The sequence below is a fragment of the Tenrec ecaudatus genome, chromosome 12 (assembly GCF_050624435.1).
Source record: "Tenrec ecaudatus isolate mTenEca1 chromosome 12, mTenEca1.hap1, whole genome shotgun sequence".
Classification (NCBI taxonomy): domain Eukaryota; kingdom Metazoa; phylum Chordata; class Mammalia; order Afrosoricida; family Tenrecidae; genus Tenrec; species Tenrec ecaudatus.
In genome coordinates, this window is record NC_134541.1 from 42,279,706 (window position 1) to 42,297,602 (window position 17,897).

Consider the following 17,897-nt stretch of genomic DNA (forward strand, 5'->3'; position numbering starts at 1 on the left):
GGTTCCTTAACTCTCAGATCTAAACAGTGATCCGAGCGGCTTAAAGAAAAAGGGGCAAAGTAAAACTGAAGTGGACTTGGAGTCTTGTGACAGACAAGTTCATTTCAAACAACAACAGCAACAAAGAACTCCGAGTGGTTTTAAAACACAGATAACAAGGTCACCTACCTAGAAATGCTTCAAGATAAGTTGCAGCTTTGGGATTCTTGACAAAGAAAAGGAAAAAGAGCCAGCATGCTTGGTGGCAGTGATTAATCCGTTCATGATTTGCCAGGACAGTAGGGAATCTTAAAGCCAAACTAGTTGCCATTGAGTCAATTCCAGTTCATGTGTCAGAATAAAAATGCGCTCCACAGGGTTTTCAGTGATTGACTTTGGGGACATAGGAAGCCAAGTTTTTCTTCCTAGCTCTCTCTAGCTGGACTTGAACCTCCCCAGGGATCCTCAAGCTTTTTAAACAGGGGACCAGTTCACTGTCTCTCAGACCCATTAGAGGGCCGGGGGAAAAAAACTATGAACAATTTCCTATGCACACTGAACATATCTTATTTTGAAGTGAAAAAACAAACTTGGCAAAAACTCCCGGCGGGCCGGATAAATATCCTCGGCAGGGTCACATGTGGCCTGCGGGCCATAGTTTGAGGATGCCTGCATCAGTCAGCAGCCAGAGGCATTTACCATTCGCACCACCTAGGGAATCAAAGATAATCCTAAGGTCCTTTTTGTCTGTTTTTTGGTCCCCTCCCCCCTCCCCCATGAAAAAACGTCTGGTTGTCATTGCTGATGACAGAGTGCCTGCCACTCAAGAATAAGGAGCGAGGCAGTGATTGGATGAGGCATCGGTGTCCTGGGCGGGTAGCATGATTTTGTTCCCAGAATGGGCCCAGAGACCTCCGTTTACAGTTGCCATAACTGACTGACTGTGATTTGCCCCAAACTCAGGGCTAATTCATGCTGCTATGTTTCCTGTCTCTTTCATCATTTGTGAGCATTTTTTGTGAGCTGGTGCACAAAATTGATTCTGGTACCTGACCCCGCTTCCACCAATGACCTAACAGTCTCGTGTGCAAGACCCATACATGGATCAGTCGATTCTTGCAGAAGCAGCACAGCAACACCTGGCCAATGCGCCTGTCCCAGGAAAGAAGGAGGGACTGACTGTCCAGGAAAGCTTCACGGATCTGGCCATTCTCTGGCTAGGGCCGTGAGGATGCCCAGGAATTCATCAATCATGAGAGCAGGGAGGGTGAAAATAGTGCCTACAGAACCGAAGGAGAGGCTGGCATTCTTAGGAAGGAGACAGAAGAAATAAGCAGCCTGTGTGGTTGGCTGGATGAGTCAACTCCTCAGTTCATTTGCTGAGCCACTACGCCTGCCTTTGCCAACAGCCCACCGCAGCAAGCGTGATGTGATTGCGTCATAGAGATTGCAGGCGTCGAGGGCTTATCCTGAGCCCCCGTGGACATGTCTGCTATTCTAAGTGAGAGCTGAGAGGAGCGATGGAGCAGGAGAGGGGAGGGCCATGCTTAAGAACTCTTTCAGAAATAAATTCTCCAAGATGTGGTGACTAATTGATTGTGGAGAGCTAGAGAAAGGGAGGAGTTCGGGGTGACTCCCAGGTTTTTGGCCGGCACCTCTGGGTGGAGAGTGGTAGAAGCTGCATTGTTGACTCATACCCAGTAGGTTGTATGTGGGACTTTTTCTGGTAGTCTTTGGGCTGTTAGAGAGATAACATACCCTGTTTAAAATACCAGCTCGGGCCGGACACGAAGTGATGGTTACTCAGTTGCTCCTCCCAGAAGAGAGCTGGCAAGTCTATCTTCTGAGAGTAGCAGCAACCTCCTCCTAATTAAGGCAATGGCCACAGTGGAAGCTGTGCTGCTGGCAGTGGTAAGGAGCTCCCTCTCCACCCTCCCCCTCATCTGAGTACTCAGGGGAGAAAAGAACTTTAGAAAGGCAAAATACCTCTGATTAGGGTGGGAGACTAGAGAGAATTCTTGCTAGAGTAGTACTGGCTGTAGGGGAGGGGATTGCATTGCAGGCCCAGCCTTGGAGTCTAGCAGAAATCCCTGGAAAGTTTAATCACCAGAGAAGGAAGGGTTTAATGATTTATTTATTTTGAAATAAATGAATAAGACAATCGATTTAATCTGTTTATAGTCAATATTTTAGGTGAGGGTTTATATAAACCCACTGCATGGAGTCTGTTTCCACTCATAGCTACCATATAGGACAGAAGAGAATTGGGTTTCAGACTATAAATCTTACACACGCATACACACACACACACACACACACACAACTGGCACAAACAGCGTCTTCATCTTTCTCCTAAGAAGCAACTGGTAGTTTCAAGCTGCTGATCTTGAGGTTAGCTGCCAAGACATAACCCACTGTGCCACCGGAAGTGTAATTTAGGAACCTAGAGCCCTATCTTCTTCTTGCATAGAGGCTGGTGGAGTTGAACATCACTCTCTGAATGAATAGTTGCCAAATGCGTAACCCACTGCTCTACCAGGGGTCCCACTGGTGTTCAGAGTTTAAAAAAAACAGTGAGAAAATAGCAAATTGGACCTTACTATGTTTCCCCCTCAATTCTTAAGAATGTTACTGTTACATAATTTCAGCCCAAGTTGTTCAAGCAAGTATTAAAATTTTTCATTTAAAAATTACTTTAGCCAGCAAGCAGGGGGTAGCAGCGGTCTTGGTTCACATGGAGAGCCCAGGGTAGAGTGCCCGAAACAAACCCAATCAACTGTGAGAATCACATCTTATGGCTTTGGAGGGCCCCTGGTCGAATTCAGAGTTCAAAAACTTGAGTAGGCGATCAGTTAATATCTTTATTTTGACCAAGTTTTCACAAGTATAATCTTTTATTAGAATGTATGATTCAAAATACAGTAGCATTAGCAATATTTCTCAACATCAGAAATTACATGTTTTCATTTTATAGTTTTACAGGTATCTGAAAATACCATATATTCTCATTACTTTGGCTTTACAGTAGTTATTAGCTCTACCACTATATGACAAGTGTCAATGCCTTAAGCAAACAAGTATATGCATAACTGTCACAATTAAAACATTTTTATAACCATTATTCAATATAATCTATTTTCTTATTAACTCCATGTGCTACATTGTGTTTTAAAATATTCTGAATAGGGTTAATCAGTTTCATAGTTTGCTAAAGAGATCCATGGCACTCAAAAGGTTAATAGCCCCTGGCTAAGATCATGTAGTTGTGGCATGTGACCTCCACCTGGTGGCAGCATACTCCTAGGAGGTTAAAGCAATAACAGTTACCCAGAAACTTTTTTTTTTAAGTACGTGAGTATGGTTTCAAACATTTTTACCACAACCCACAGTAAGGAATACATTTCACATCTTGACTCAGAGCTTTCATAGATAAAGCTCACAAGACAATGATTGACCTTACTATGTGACATGCCACTATTTTTTATTCTCTTCCAATCCAACACTGTTTTCAAGTTCTTTCATTAAAATCAAATGCTGGTTGCAGCTCACTAAATTGGAGTTTAGTGGGTGACAGTGCACTGTTTGACAACATTGCAGGTGACCATCTTTGGTCATGCTTCTTCATACAAACCCACTGAACTTCATTTTGGTCCCTCCCACAATACCCATGTGCACTTTCAGAGACATAGTTCTGGCACTTTAAAGGACTGTCAGCCAATTAATGTTTTTTCATGCAGCAGTTTATAATTGATGTATAATTTATGCAAAGTAGAATGCCAGAATCTTAGATATACAATGGGGCACTCCCAAAAAACAGATTATTTTTTTCCTCCCCAAAGCTAGTATTAAAATTTTTTTTTACAAAACAACCTTATCACCTTCAAACTACTCTCCATTATACTTAATACATTTGTCAAGTCTGCAATTCCATTCTCGAAAACATTTTTTCAAATTCATCTGTTTGGATGACTGGCACACCTCCCTTGTGTGTTTTTTTTTTGGTCATTTCCCTAGTCATCAAATTGCTGTCCTTTCATGTCCCTCTTTATTCACAGAAGCAAAAAAGAAGTTGCATGGATTGGTTCAGGTGAGTAAGGTGTGGGGCAAGAGAGACATGCTGTTTTTTCGCCCCAAACTGGCACACTAAGATGGCTGTGTGAGCAGGTACATTGTTGTGGTGGCAAAACCAGTCCCCTGTCTGCCACATATCAGGCTTTTTTTGTTGCACACCATCATGCAATCTTTTCAGAACCTTCCTCTAAATAGAAAGCTGGATTAACAGTCTGACCTGGTGAAACAAACTCCAAACGCACTACCCCTCATATGTCTCATCAAGATTTGTATGTTCATAACCCCCAGAGCGCTCTTTGTGCCACTTCTCAATGACTACCTCCCTGGACAACCAATCACTGCTCTGATATCTTTCATGAGTTTCCTCTGTTCTAGAACTGGAATCATGCATTATGATTTCTTTGGTCAAGCTTCTTTTGCTCAACATAATGCGTTTAAGACTATATTGAGACTGTCGTTTGGTTGGCAGAATTCCATTGTATGAGTATACCACAATTGTTTATTCATTCTTTTGATAGACTTGGTTGTTTTCATTTTGGGTTGTGCACTCTGGATTGGAATCTACTCCACAGCAGTGGGTTTGCTTGGGGTGTATAAATAAAGGTGCTAGGCACATTTGAATGCAAGTCTTTGTGTACGTTTATGTTTCATCTCTGTGGGATAAATACCTAGGGGTGGGGTGGCTGGGTCTGAGGGTAAATGTATATTCACCTGTATAGGAAACTGCCAAGCTGTTTTCCAAGGTGGTTGAGCCATGTGCTATTACCATGAGCAGTGTATGAGTATCTGAGTGACTTCACACCCTTGCTAACTTTACAAGTGGCCAACCTTATCAATGCTACTCGTTTGGGAGGATATATAGTTGTATCTATTGATGACTTTAACATTTGCCTGGTGACCAATGATTGTGAACCTGTTTTTGCACCTTTTATTGACAGTTCTTTTCCTTTATTTTTTTTCCATAAATTGATTAAGAGATGTTCTTTTAAAAAATCATTTTATTAGGGGCTCCTACAGCTCTTATCACCATCTATCCATCCATTGTGTCAAGCATATTTGTACATATGTTGCCATCATTTTCAACATTTTCTTTCTAGATTTGAGCCGTTGGTATCAGCTTCTTATTTTTTCCCTCTCTCCCTCATGAACCCTTTATATATTTTTTTCATGTCTTACATTGACTTCTGTCTCCCTTCACCTACTTTTCTGTTGTACATCCCTCTGGGAGGGGGTTATAGGTAGATCATTGTGATTGGCTCTCTCTTTCTCCCACTCCCCCGCTTCCCCCTTGCCCTCCTGGTATTGCTACTCTCATTATTGGTCCTGAGGGGTTTATCTGTCCTGGATTCCCTGTGTTTCTAGCTCTTATCCGTACCTGTGTATATGTTCTGGCCTAGCTGGATTTGTAAGGTACAATTGGGGTCATGATAGTGGGGGTAAAGGGGGAGGAAGCATTAAAGAACTAGACTAGAGGAAAGTTGTATGCTTCAATGGTACTCTGCTGCACCCTGACTGGCTCGTCTCGTCCTTGTGACCCTTTTCTAAGGGGATGTCCAACTGTCTACAGATGGGCTTTGGGTCCCCACTCCCCACTCCCCCTCATTCACAAAGTTAAGATTTTTTGTTCTTTGATGCCTGATACCTGATCCCTTCTACACCTCATGATCACACAGGCTGGTGTGCTTCTTCCATGTGGACTTTGTTTCTTCTCAGCTAGACGGCTGCTTGTTTATCTTCAAGCCTCTAATGCGGCAGATGCTATATCTTTTTACCTACACATTTTTATTTTTTTTTAATATTTTTTTTATTTTAACAATTTATTGGGGCTCATACAATTCTTTTCACAGTTCATACATATACATACATCAATTGTATAAAGCACATCTGTACAGTCTTTGCCCTAATCATTTTTTCTCTTTTCTTCTTTTACATTTTATTAGGGACTCATACAACTCTTACCACAATCCATACATATACATACATCAATTGTATAAAGCACATCCATACATTCCCTGCCCCAATCATTCTCAAGGCATTTGCTCTCCACTTAAACCCCTTGCATCAGGTCCTCTTTTTTTTCCCCCCCTCCCTCCCTATTCCCCCCTCCCTCATATGCCCTTGGTAATTTATACATCATTGTTTTGTCATATTTTGCCTTATCCGGAGTCTCCCTTCCCCCTTCTCTGCTGTCCCTCTCCCAGGGAAGAGGTCACATGTGGATCCTTGTAATCAGTTCCCCCTTTCCAACCCACTCACCCTCCACTCTCCCAGCATCGTCCCTCACACCCTTGGTCCTGAAGGTATCATCCACCCTGGATTCCCTGTACCTCCAACCCTCATATGCACCAGTGTACAGCCTCAGTCCTATCCAGCCCCGCAAGGTAGAATTCGGATCATGGTAGTTGGGGGGAGGAAGCATCCAGGATCCGGGGGAAAGCTGTGTTCTTCATCGATACTACCTCACACCCTAATTAACCCATCTCCTCTCCTAAACCCCTCTATGAGGGGATCTCCATTGGTCGACACTTGGGCCTTGGGTCTCCACTCTGCACTTCCCCCTTCATTTAATATGATATATATATACATATATATACATACATACATACATATACACATATATACACATACATACACACACTTATATCTTTTTTTTTTTGCATGATGCCTTATACCTGGTCCCTTGGGCACCTCGTGATCGCACTGGCCGGTGTGCTTCTTCCATGTGGGCTTATTTGCTTCTGAACTAGATGGCCGCTTGTTCACCTTCAAGCCTTTATGACCCCAGACACTATCTCTTTTGATAGCCGGGCACCATCAGCTTTCTTCCCCACATTTGCTTATGCACCCATTTTGTCTTCAGCGGTCCTGCTAATAGACGTTCTTTACCTAGCTTGGATATCAGTTCTTTTGTCATATATGTATATAATATAGTGAAATAGTGACTATTTGCTCGTAATCTGTGGCATACACTCATTATATTAACAGTGGCTTTTGATGAAAGAAAGATTTGAATTTTAATAAAATCCAATTTAATATTTTTCTTCTTTAGCTAGTATTTTCGGGGCTATCACTAAGAAATTTTTTCCTACCACAAGGTAAAGATGGTTTTGGCTTTTATGTTTAGATCTGTGATCTATCTCAGAAAGAAGGAATAATAATTTTTGTTTATGGTGTGAGGCAGGTGTTAAGTTTTTCTAGCCCCTCCCTCAGATATCTAGCATTCTAACAGTATTTATTGAAAATACTTAATTGTCTGTTGCATTATTGCACAGAATTTAAACAGCAAACAAGCAAACCCTCTTCAGCTGAAGAGGTAACTATGTGATTTTTTTTCATTTCTGCCTATGAACTGACCCCTGAGGACTATGAGGATTAAATACCCTTAACCTGCAGTCTTGTTCTTTTAGTCCTTTTTGAGCCAATATGTGCAGTTACCTTGACAGTTTCAGAAATCTAGTGGGTGTGAGGATTTATAAGGCATCAGGTTTTTTTTTACAGGCTCTCTAGCTATGCTACCCAGAAGACAGTAGCAAGTAGCCACAGGTGACTGTATAAGTTTTGAAGATGGACTTCTCACTTGCCACATTTTAAGTGCTAATAGCTACATGTAGCTAATGTGGCTATTTTCACCCAGAGGTGAACACTTTCACTTTCAAAACTGCTGACCAATTACTGAGTTTGTAGAACGAGAGCAGAAGATGGTTATGTAGCATACTTTGATAAAACTTTGCATTTACCTTTCTGTCCGTGTTCTTTCCCACTCATCCTTGCTTCCATTGTCATTCTAAGATGCCTTCTCTGTCTAAATAAGCAATAGTTCCTATCTGTTCTGTCCTACCAAGCAGTGACTCTTCTAGAGCCTACCTTGGACAGGCTTAGTGAACTTTTGTCAGTGGTTTACAGTCTTCCAGTTGCTACTGGATTCCTGAGCTGCTTCCTTACACAACAAAGTCTACATTTTCAAAAAGGAGTAATAGGTTGTGACACATAGCCCTGTCCCATATTAATATTGCTATCCCTGAAAATTGGGGGTTGGGGGAGGAAATGAATTGCCACTTCACTGCAAGACCACATAGAACTTTGTGAGATCTTTTCTCACTGTTGGCTGGGTGTGAACCTTACCAGAAGGATTCTGTCATTTTGTCTTTCAGTGTGGGAACTTTGCTGTCTTGGTGGATCTTCACATAGCTCCCCGAGGCTCAAACAAAGACACCAGCTGGTTTTCTGAAGAGAAGAAAGAGGTACAACAAAATTATTTTCACCATTTCAATGCAAGTAACTGCTGCTCGAAGAACTATTAGTTCTTTTCAGTGTTCTGTATTCACAAGAAGTGGGCAGAAAATTGAGTGGTATTTAACCCTTAAAGAAAAATTATTATATTCCCAATGAAACCTGCCATTACCCCTACCCCCACCTTTTTTCTCTTTGGAATTCCTTCAGAACCAACCACATCCATACTTTCCATATGCTACTGTACTATAAAACTAGAAATATGCAGTCTTTTTGTTTGGGGGGAAAGAGTTTCTTAAAAAAAATGAAAAAGATAAAGCGACAACTCTAGCTTGGTAAGGGATTTTATATGAATGCGTGTGAAGTATAGAATGGAGCACCTGGGGCAGGTGTGCAAGTTAACACAAGTTTGATCTCTTCCACCTGCCTGAAATCCTCATCTTCTACACTTTTTCTTTTACCGTCCTTTTATTATGAGCCTTTGACACCAAATGAAGAAGCGTTTGACTATGTTCTTTCCCTCACTCTGATCACTAAGTAAAGCAGATCATCATGTAATAGGAGATTGATGTTTGACCTCAGCCCCTTTATCTGCAAATAAAGGGGTTCAACTAGATCAGCAGTTCTCAACCTGTGGGTCATTAACCCTTGGGGGTCAAATGACCCTTTCACAGGGGTCGCCCAATTCATAACAGTAGCAAAAGTACAGTTATGAAGTTGCAACGAAAATAATTTTATGGTTGGGGGTCACCACAACATGAGGAACTGTATTCCAGGGTCCAGGCATTAGGAAGGCTGAGAACCACTGACCTAGATGCAGCCTGAGTCACTGCCTACCAGTCGTCTTTCAGTTTTTCATACTGTGGTGGCTTGCATATTGCTGTGATGCTGGAAGAGAGCCTATTGATATTTCAACACCAGCAGTCACCCTTATTAAACAGATTGCAGCAGATCCTCCAGACTAAGATAGATTAGGAAGAAAGGTCTGGCAACTCATTTCCCAAAATCAGCCTATGGAAATCTTAATGGATCCCAACAGAGTGCTGGAAAATGAGCCCCCTAGCTGAAAGGCCCCAGTGGTCACGGTAAGGGACTCAATCAGATACCTGGTTGTGAAAATGGCAAGGGTTCTGTTGCCTATAGGGTCTCTGCTACCAGAGAACATCACACCTGACTTTAAGCTTCAGCATGCTGCTGTGGTCTGCTGTTTTGAAAGGTAGATTGAGCTCCCGGGTGTTCTTGACTTTCCTCTGCACATCCCTGCCTACCAGAGGGGAGAGACAGCAAGGTGATGGCTTTTACATACTATTCAAACTACCATCACACTTCTTTCCATTCTATTGTCACAGTAGCTTTTTAGAACTAGACATGAAAATAAATTTTATGAGAAGATGGCAACGTTGTGCCCTCACCCAACCCCCAACAAAACTTTTCTATAATACCATATATACTCCTGTATAAGCCAAGTTTTTCAGCACATTTTTAATGCAGTTTTTTTGTAAAATTAGGTGCCTCGGCTGATATTTGCGTCGGCTTACACTTGAGTATATACAGTAAGTTTTTTTGAGATCTTTAGTAGAAAATATCATGCCTCCCCCACCAAAGAAAATGTACACGGTAAGACATTTTTAGTTAATAGGTAAATATATTATCAGAATTGTGTTGCCATTTTGTAGAGGATGTTTAAGGCCAGCATCACCTGCTGTAACTTACCTTACTGTGATTACAGGCTTTAGTTTATTAACACATGCCCCTGTGATTCAGAACAGTTCATTCTCTTCTCCAAAATGACTAATACATGCCCAAGGGGAGCTCACTGAAAAAGCCTCTGACTCGACCTGATGTTGGCAGCATTGTAGACTCCATTGGTTATAGATCTATGTTTTCCTGCCAGCTTTACTCCTCATCCTTATATCTTCCTTACTGATGCTCTGACAGTTGATTTGGGAGGCTTTCAAATAATGCTATGGATATGTGGGTCACCTCCTATCCATAGTGTGAGACCCTGTTGCCAAGGTGACATACTTAGCTGTGTGTCTCCACCTAGTCCCTACTTCAGGGCAGTGGGGCATGACTTAGCAAAGACGGGAGCTGCACGATAGGACCTGCAAGCTGCTGCTGCAGCAGCCTGGCAAGAAATGTAGGCATGCCAGCCACCTGAACTTCCTTCTCATAGCAAATTCCAACATTCCCTGTCTCTACTTTAAGTTGTCCCTTTAAAATGTGTTCACTGATATTAAGATGTACACAGAGAAATGCTAGTCAAGCAAAGGATATGCCTTTAACCTACATTCATTGGCTCAACAATTTCGTTTCTTGTATCATTAGATTGTTTCCTCGTGACTGGGATTTCATGATCCACCAATTTGATGACACTGTAACAGTCACTTTTTATAGTGAAAGTCTAAGAATATCTAGTTCATTTGCAGGAAAAGGAACATGATTGCATGTGTTAAATAAATGTTTATTTTGAGTCTAGCACAAGTAGTGCTTGTACCCAAGCAGTTGAACTCAAACCATTCCCCTGTAAACTTGACGAAGCCCATTGTATTCTCTGAAGATGCCAAACGCTTCTCCCTTGCTCGCTTGATGGGATTTAACTTGTTCTTCTCTTCGCCTGCCTTGTTCAGCTGTGACATTTTCTTTTCTCAGACATTTCTTTGATTCTGAAGGGGCTGCTTCCCTGTGTGCCTGGGCTATCTTGAGCACATTGCATGTGACTTACCTGTCACTTGTCAAACTTGAGCCATGGGAGGAAAGCCCCGGAACTATCAAGAGAAAGTTTATGTGGACAGGGCTTTGCTCTATTTTTGTCATGCTATATTTAGTTCTCGCCTTATAGGGCATTTATGGCCAAATTTTAACAATCCTTGTTTCCATGTATGTCTTGCACATACTTTCTAGCTCAGTCATAGTTGAAACTCTGCATGTGAAGCAAATTCTGTAATTGAAACAATAGTATGAGGCATAAATGCTTTTCTGTTGTGTGGACAATGCCAAAAAAAAACCCAACTGTAAGTGGATATCTGTGTTCCACGAGGCACTGCATCTTGGGGCTGGAAAACGAGAAGCAGGGGTGAGGACACCAGGGCTTGTGTTTTTCCTAGGAATTCACATGTGTAGTAGAGTAAATCAGGGTTTATATACTGATTGAGGAGGACAGCCTTTAACAACAATAAAAGGGAAGGTTGGCTATCATTGCCCTTAGAAGCCGCTTAAAACTTTGCTCTCGGTTTAATTTATGAAGATTCTAAGAGATCAACTTGAGATGGCACTGCAAGAAACCAGTGTAACAGGTTTGAAGTGACCTCAGCACCTCTGAGCCTTCTTCAGAGTGCAGAGTCTTTGAGAATTGAACCAGAATGATCAGTTCTTAATCTAAATTAAGAAGCATAGATTTTTTGTTGCAGCTGACAACTATACCTGATATGTTGAAATAGAATCAAAGCCATGTGTTTTTATTGCCCAGTAGTCGTCAACTTTAAATAAATTGATAATCTAAATTTGATTTCAACATTCATAGATCTGGACGGGGTGCTATTGTAACAAATGCTACAAGCAGCATGTATGGCAGCGTCAAGAACAGGGAAGAAAATCAGATGGCTAATTTTCCATTTTCAGTCAAACCCACTGCTCAATGCTATTCCTTTTTCAGTAGATTAATAAAGCTGAGGTTGGAATTGACAATACTTAGATTTTTAAGCATTTGAACCAAGTTCAACAAATAGGGGTTTTACTAAAAATTACTGCTTCTGGCTGCTCATGAAAAATGAGAAGATATTGCAGTGCTGTGTCTGTAAGTGTATATGACAAGCACCCACTAAAACCTCAGAGAATTGCCGCCTTGGGACTGAGCACCCGAAGTATGTGAACATGCATGCCCGCCTTGCCCCTCTCCTCAAGGCCAGCCCCCTTCCTGCCCACATGCGGCATTTCAGTGGGCCCTGGCTGACAGCCTCTGCTTGCTCCCTCGGACTTTTTTTATTCATTACACTACAACAACGGCTTAGCATTTGTATGAAAATGTTTTCTGCCTCATTGGTTGTATCAGCTCATCACTAATTTGTACATTGAAGTCAGTGCGATTTGTTTTTAACCTTCCTCTGAAAAAATGGGAAAGCAAGGCCAAGAGAACTGAACTGGATTTCTTCTATCACAAAATGAGCCAATATCATGATTTCTTTTTTTTAAAATTAATTTTAACAATTTATTAGGGGCTCATACAATTCTTATCACAGTTCATACATATACATACATCAATTGTATAAAGCACATCTGCACAGTCTTTGCCCTAATCATTTTTTTCTCCTCTAATATCATGATTTCAAAGCAACCTTATTATCAAATTTAGATCAGTGATGTTGTCCATGTCCGTCTATGACAGTCTTTCCAAAATTTGAAATAAACTAAACAAAATGCCAAAAGGGAAATTTAGCACCAATTAAGATTAATGGTGGAACCATATGATTAATGTTGTGGCTATCTCTGAACTATACACCTGCTACTGGAGGCGCTGTGATGCTGGAACATCAAAAGATGATGGAAAGAATATATAGAGTCACAGTGCCAAAAAGAACTAGTTGGCATTCAACCATTTCAAGAGGTAGCATATGATCAAGAACTAATGGTACTGAAGGGTGAAGCTCAAACTGCACTGAAAGCATTAGCCAACCACAAAGGTCCAGGAAGTGATGGAGCACCAATTGAATTGCTTCAACAAGCTCATGATACACTGGAAGCACTCACTCTACTATGCCAAGAAATTTGGACGATAACCACCTGGCCAACTGACTAGAGGAGATTTGTATGTGTACACACTACAAAGAAAGATGATGCGGCAGAATGTGGAAGTTATAGAACAGTATCATTTCTATCACATGCAAGTACACTTTGGCTGAAGATCATCCATCAAGGGTTTCAGCAGGTTTATTGACAGGGAGCTGCCAGAAATTCAGGCCAGATTCAGAAGAACATGGAACAAGGGATATCACTGCTTCTGTCAGACGGATCTGGACTGAATACAGAGAGTATTAGAGAGATGTTTACTTGTGTTTAATTGACTATGCAATTGTTTTATTGGCTCTGCTCTGTTGACCATAACAAACTATGGCTAGCCTTGAGAAGAATGGGAATTCCAGAACACTTCATGTGCTCACAGAGCACCTGTAACTGATCAAGAGGCAGTTCTGCAAACAGAACAAGAGAATACTACATGGATTGCAATCGGGAAAGGGGTACATCCGGGTTGTGTCCTCTCGCCATACTTATTCAAACAGTATGCTGAACAAATAAGGAAAGAAGCTGGATTATATGAAGAAGAAATGTAGTATTATGATTGGACGAAGTTTAATAACAACTTATGGTATATACATTATGACACAATCTTGCTTGCTGAAAATGAGGAGGGCTTAAAGCAAATGCTGATGAAGATTAAGTCTTGCAGCCTTCAGTATGGATTACAACTCAGTGTAAGTAAAACCCAAATCTTCACCACTGAACCAAAAGATAACATCATGATAAATGGAGAAAACATTGAATTTGTCAAGGATTTTGTCTTGCTTGCATCCACGACCCATGCTTATGGGAACAATTGTCAGAAGGTCAAATGCTGCATTGCATTGCGTCAGTCTGGTGCACATGATCTCTGTAAAGTGTTGAGAAAGCAAGGATGTTACTTTGAGCAAGAAGGTGCACCTAACTCAAGTCATGGTCTTGTCCATTCCCTCCTATGCACGTAAAAGTTGGACATTAAATAAGGAAAGTCAAAGAAGAATGGATGCATATGAATTACAGTGCTGGTGAAGAATATTGAAAGCATCACAGACTGCCAAAATAACAAATAAATCAGTGTTGGAAGAAGTACAACCAGAATCTTTCTTAGAAGCAAGGATGGAGAGACTTCATCTTACGTACTTTGGACATGTCAGGAGAGACCAGTCCCTGGTAAAGGGTATCATGCTTGGTAACGTAGAGGGGCAGCCAAAAAGGGGAAGACCCTTGACAGGATTGATTGACACAATGACTGCTACAATGAGTTCAAACATAAGAACAACTGTGAAGATGATGTAGGACTTAGAGTTGCTTTGAGCGGAACTGGCTCTACTGAACCTAATCACAACATCAGCATACACCTGCAAAAGGGTTAAGGGAAAACCTTGTGTTATATTTATTTTTAATAAACAAAAAAAGGGAGAGAAGGCAGCAGCAACCAACCAACCACTTCATCAGATCTGCTTATTTTTTAAGTTCGAAGTTTAGAGTCCTAATTTTACTTGAGAAATTCCTATCAACTGGCCTAATATTGGCTTTAGTGCTTCTGTTCTGATGGCACTGGCAGGCAAGCTTGGGCTGGTTGCAGAGTTGGCAGATTAAACCCACCAGTTCCTTCAAGGGACAAAGATGAGACTACCTGTTCCTGTGAAGATTTACATCTCCAGACACCCAATATAGGGTTGCTATGAATCTGAATCTTCTAGATGGTACTGACTCTGGTTTGGGGGTTTGGCTCTCCCTCCCAGTTAAATTGCATAGTATTCAGAGTTTGAAAACTCAGCAAGAGGCCAGACAAGGAACGTTTGCTCTCGGGTCTCCAGGTGCAGCAGAGGAAGGAGGGTGAGGAATTGGTGGAGGAACTATAGTGCATGTCTGATTGCCTCCATTAACAACTCTCTCCTATGTCATGAGACCAGAACTGGATACCATTACTGAACATTTTAGCCAAAAGTTATATAGAAGAATCCTGTTCAAAAGGAAGAAAATATAAAACGAATGAATGTTCACTTTGTCGTGAAATCCAGCCTTTCTGAGCCATTGAGGTTCCATGACACCGCCCCCTAAATTATTGCCCTGGAGGAATCTTTAAACCTTAAACTGAAACCATGTATTCCCAGAAGTCATACTGAACAGTAGTTTGGCTTAATTAGAAAAGAGCGTCTGCCTTGAAAGTGGTCTTCTTTCAAAGCGTCGTCTGTATGTGGTCAAATTGACACCGCCAATGCAAAGGTTAGATGAGAAGCTTGGCGAGAGGGCAGTGGGCTGATGATGGTGAAGTAATTCAGACACAAGGCTTTAAGAAAGGTGCCACACTTGAAGAGCGCAGCCACTGTCGCCATGTTGTACATGTAGGAATTGTTGGCTTCGTATATGTACACATTATAGAAAGTGTAATGTTGACTCTTTAACATGTACTATGTTGATTGTTTTCTTGCATTGCATTACATTGGCAGGTTACATGCATTTTTTAAAATTTTGCTGTAGGAAGTCTGTTTATTGCTGAAAGAAACCATTGATGCAAGAGTTAAGGAGTACTTGAAGTTACGTAAACAACGCAAACCATCGACTGCAGAATTTACAAGATCCAGTCCCTTGTCCTTAAAAGGTAGGCACAGAACACTTTGAATTTGGAAAAAGAAAATAAAGTTTCTGCCTCTTTCTTTTTTAGCCCCGTGCCTAGAGGACTCAAAAAACATGTATCTCATTCCATGAAAGTTCCAGTTAAAAGAATAAAGGGTTTGCACAACAAGGGAAACCAAAAGCATAAGTTTCTGCTTTGTATAAATAGCAATTATGTTTACTCCCAACTGTCATGTTAGTGTTGTGTTACATTTAGAAAATATGTTCTAATAAAGAGGCTTTATTTTGGTAAAGAAAATTAATTGAAAATCCCTGGAAGGTTTTATAATGATAGGTAAAGTGCATTTTAAAAAACCATTCCTAAGGAAACCATAAGTTCTTTAAAGCCTTCCGTTGATATATATATGCAAATAATGTTACAAATTGATTTACATTAATACTGACACAAATTGATTAGAAGCTTTATACTTTTAAAAATGTTTTCACGTTTGCCACTTATCTCAGTGGTTTTCAACTGAGACCACCCTCAGGAGTGCCTGGAGACAGGTCTGATTGTCACAAAACGCATTGAAGAGATCCTTCTGGTTTCTAGTGGGCAGTGGTTGGGGATGCTGCTAAACATCTGTTATAGATTGGATTATGTCTCTCGAAAATGTGTGTTGCTTAAGCTTATAGTTATAATCCCATTTGGGAATGGGTTGTTTTTGTTCTGTCAATTAGGCAGGATTAATGTAGGGTGCATTTTGAGTTAATCTCTTGAGATATAAAAAGAGATTAAACTTGTGAACAGAGCAGAGATGAGGGAGCAGAGGTGCCAACCCTCATGAAGATCACCTAGGAGCAGAAGCCCAAGAGAGGCAAGACCTTTTTTCGGACCTGACAGGCACAAATACATCCCCGGAGCTGGGACCCTGAATTCAGGCTCGTTGCTTCCAAGACGATACAAAAATTTATTTCTATGTGTGAACCCATTCATTTGTAGTATTTCTCTTAATGGCAGCACTAGATAACTTAGGCAGCATCCTAAAATACCCAAGGCAACCCTCACAACAAAAAATTACCCAGAGCAAGATGTTTAGAGAACTGAAATTGAGAAATGCTGCCCCGTTTCCTAATTACACTTGAGAATGGTCATTTCTTTGATGTATAGGTGAAGGCAAAATTAAGTATAAGGTAAGATGGTCTTCTTGAGAATAAAGATTGCCTGGTTTATCTGACAATCTTCCTTTTACACAGCCCCCCTCCTCATACTGTTCCCAGGGCCTGGTAGATAATACGGAATCAGTGCAATGCTGAATAAAAGGGTATTTGGGTGACAAATTGTAGAGCCTGAACCAGATCCGGCTCTTTTGACTCGTAGCCAATATGCTTTCTACTCTGTCATTGTATAAATATGGTGCAACCCTACATTAATCCTCAGAGAACTGCGACTGAGCTGCTCTGAACCAGATCTTATGAAAGCATCATGAGATTGTCTACCTTTTCAGGAGGAGAAAGATGAGGCTTTCTATTCCTATAAGATGTATAGTCTTGGAAACCCACAGGGGAAGGTCTATTCAGGCCTATTGGACTGAATGTGTTAGAATGGATTCAATGACAGTGAGTTCATTTTTATTTTTGTTTTGTTTTATTTTGTATGAAGGAGCCCTGGTGGCAAAATGAGTTAAGCACTGCGCTAACTGCAAGGTTTGTGGTTCAAACCCACTCTCTGCTGTATGAGAGAACAATGGAGTTGTCTGCTCCCATAAAGAATGAAGAGTTTTGGAAACTGTAGAGAAGTTCTGCTCTGTCCTAGTGGGTTGCTTTGTGTTGAAATTGACTCAATGCAGTGAGCTTATTATGGTATAGTGTCTATCTAAATGTGTTCACTTGTTAATTGAAAGGTTTGAAGTTTGAGTCTATTCAGAGGTATCTTGGATGAAAGGTCTGGCAATCTGCTTCTGAAAAACGAACATGGAAATCCTGGTTGAGTCTGAAAACACGGGGTAAGGATGAGTTGGAATTGACCCAACAGCAACTAGCTCTGAGTTTGAAGGTAGACTTGATTCAAAGTATTCACCTTGGCACCACTGTTAATTTGGCAAAGAGAGTCATTTTAGCTAATCTGATCATCTTAAACAATGGAACTTTTAAGTATAAACAATAGTGTACTGGATGGTGCCTTTTGGTTTTCAGCTCAATGGTACGGCAAGTTTTAAGAAAAGCCATAGGCACGTGCATCCCTTGTACCTCTGCAGTTCTGGCTCATGACACTTTCGAACTCG

General features: G+C 41.1%; 1 protein-coding gene across 2 annotated transcripts in view; it reads left to right on the plus strand.

The window, feature by feature from the left end:
- Window positions 1-17,897, plus strand: part of SLX4IP (SLX4 interacting protein) — a 225,776-nt gene that overhangs the window by 129,093 nt on the left and 78,786 nt on the right. For both annotated transcript variants that reach the window (XM_075563993.1, XM_075563992.1), the window contains exons 4-5: window positions 8,202-8,291; window positions 15,538-15,658. In XM_075563993.1, coding sequence (XP_075420108.1) covers window positions 8,202-8,291; window positions 15,538-15,658 — 211 coding nt within the window. The remainder of the gene's footprint in view (window positions 1-8,201; window positions 8,292-15,537; window positions 15,659-17,897) is intronic.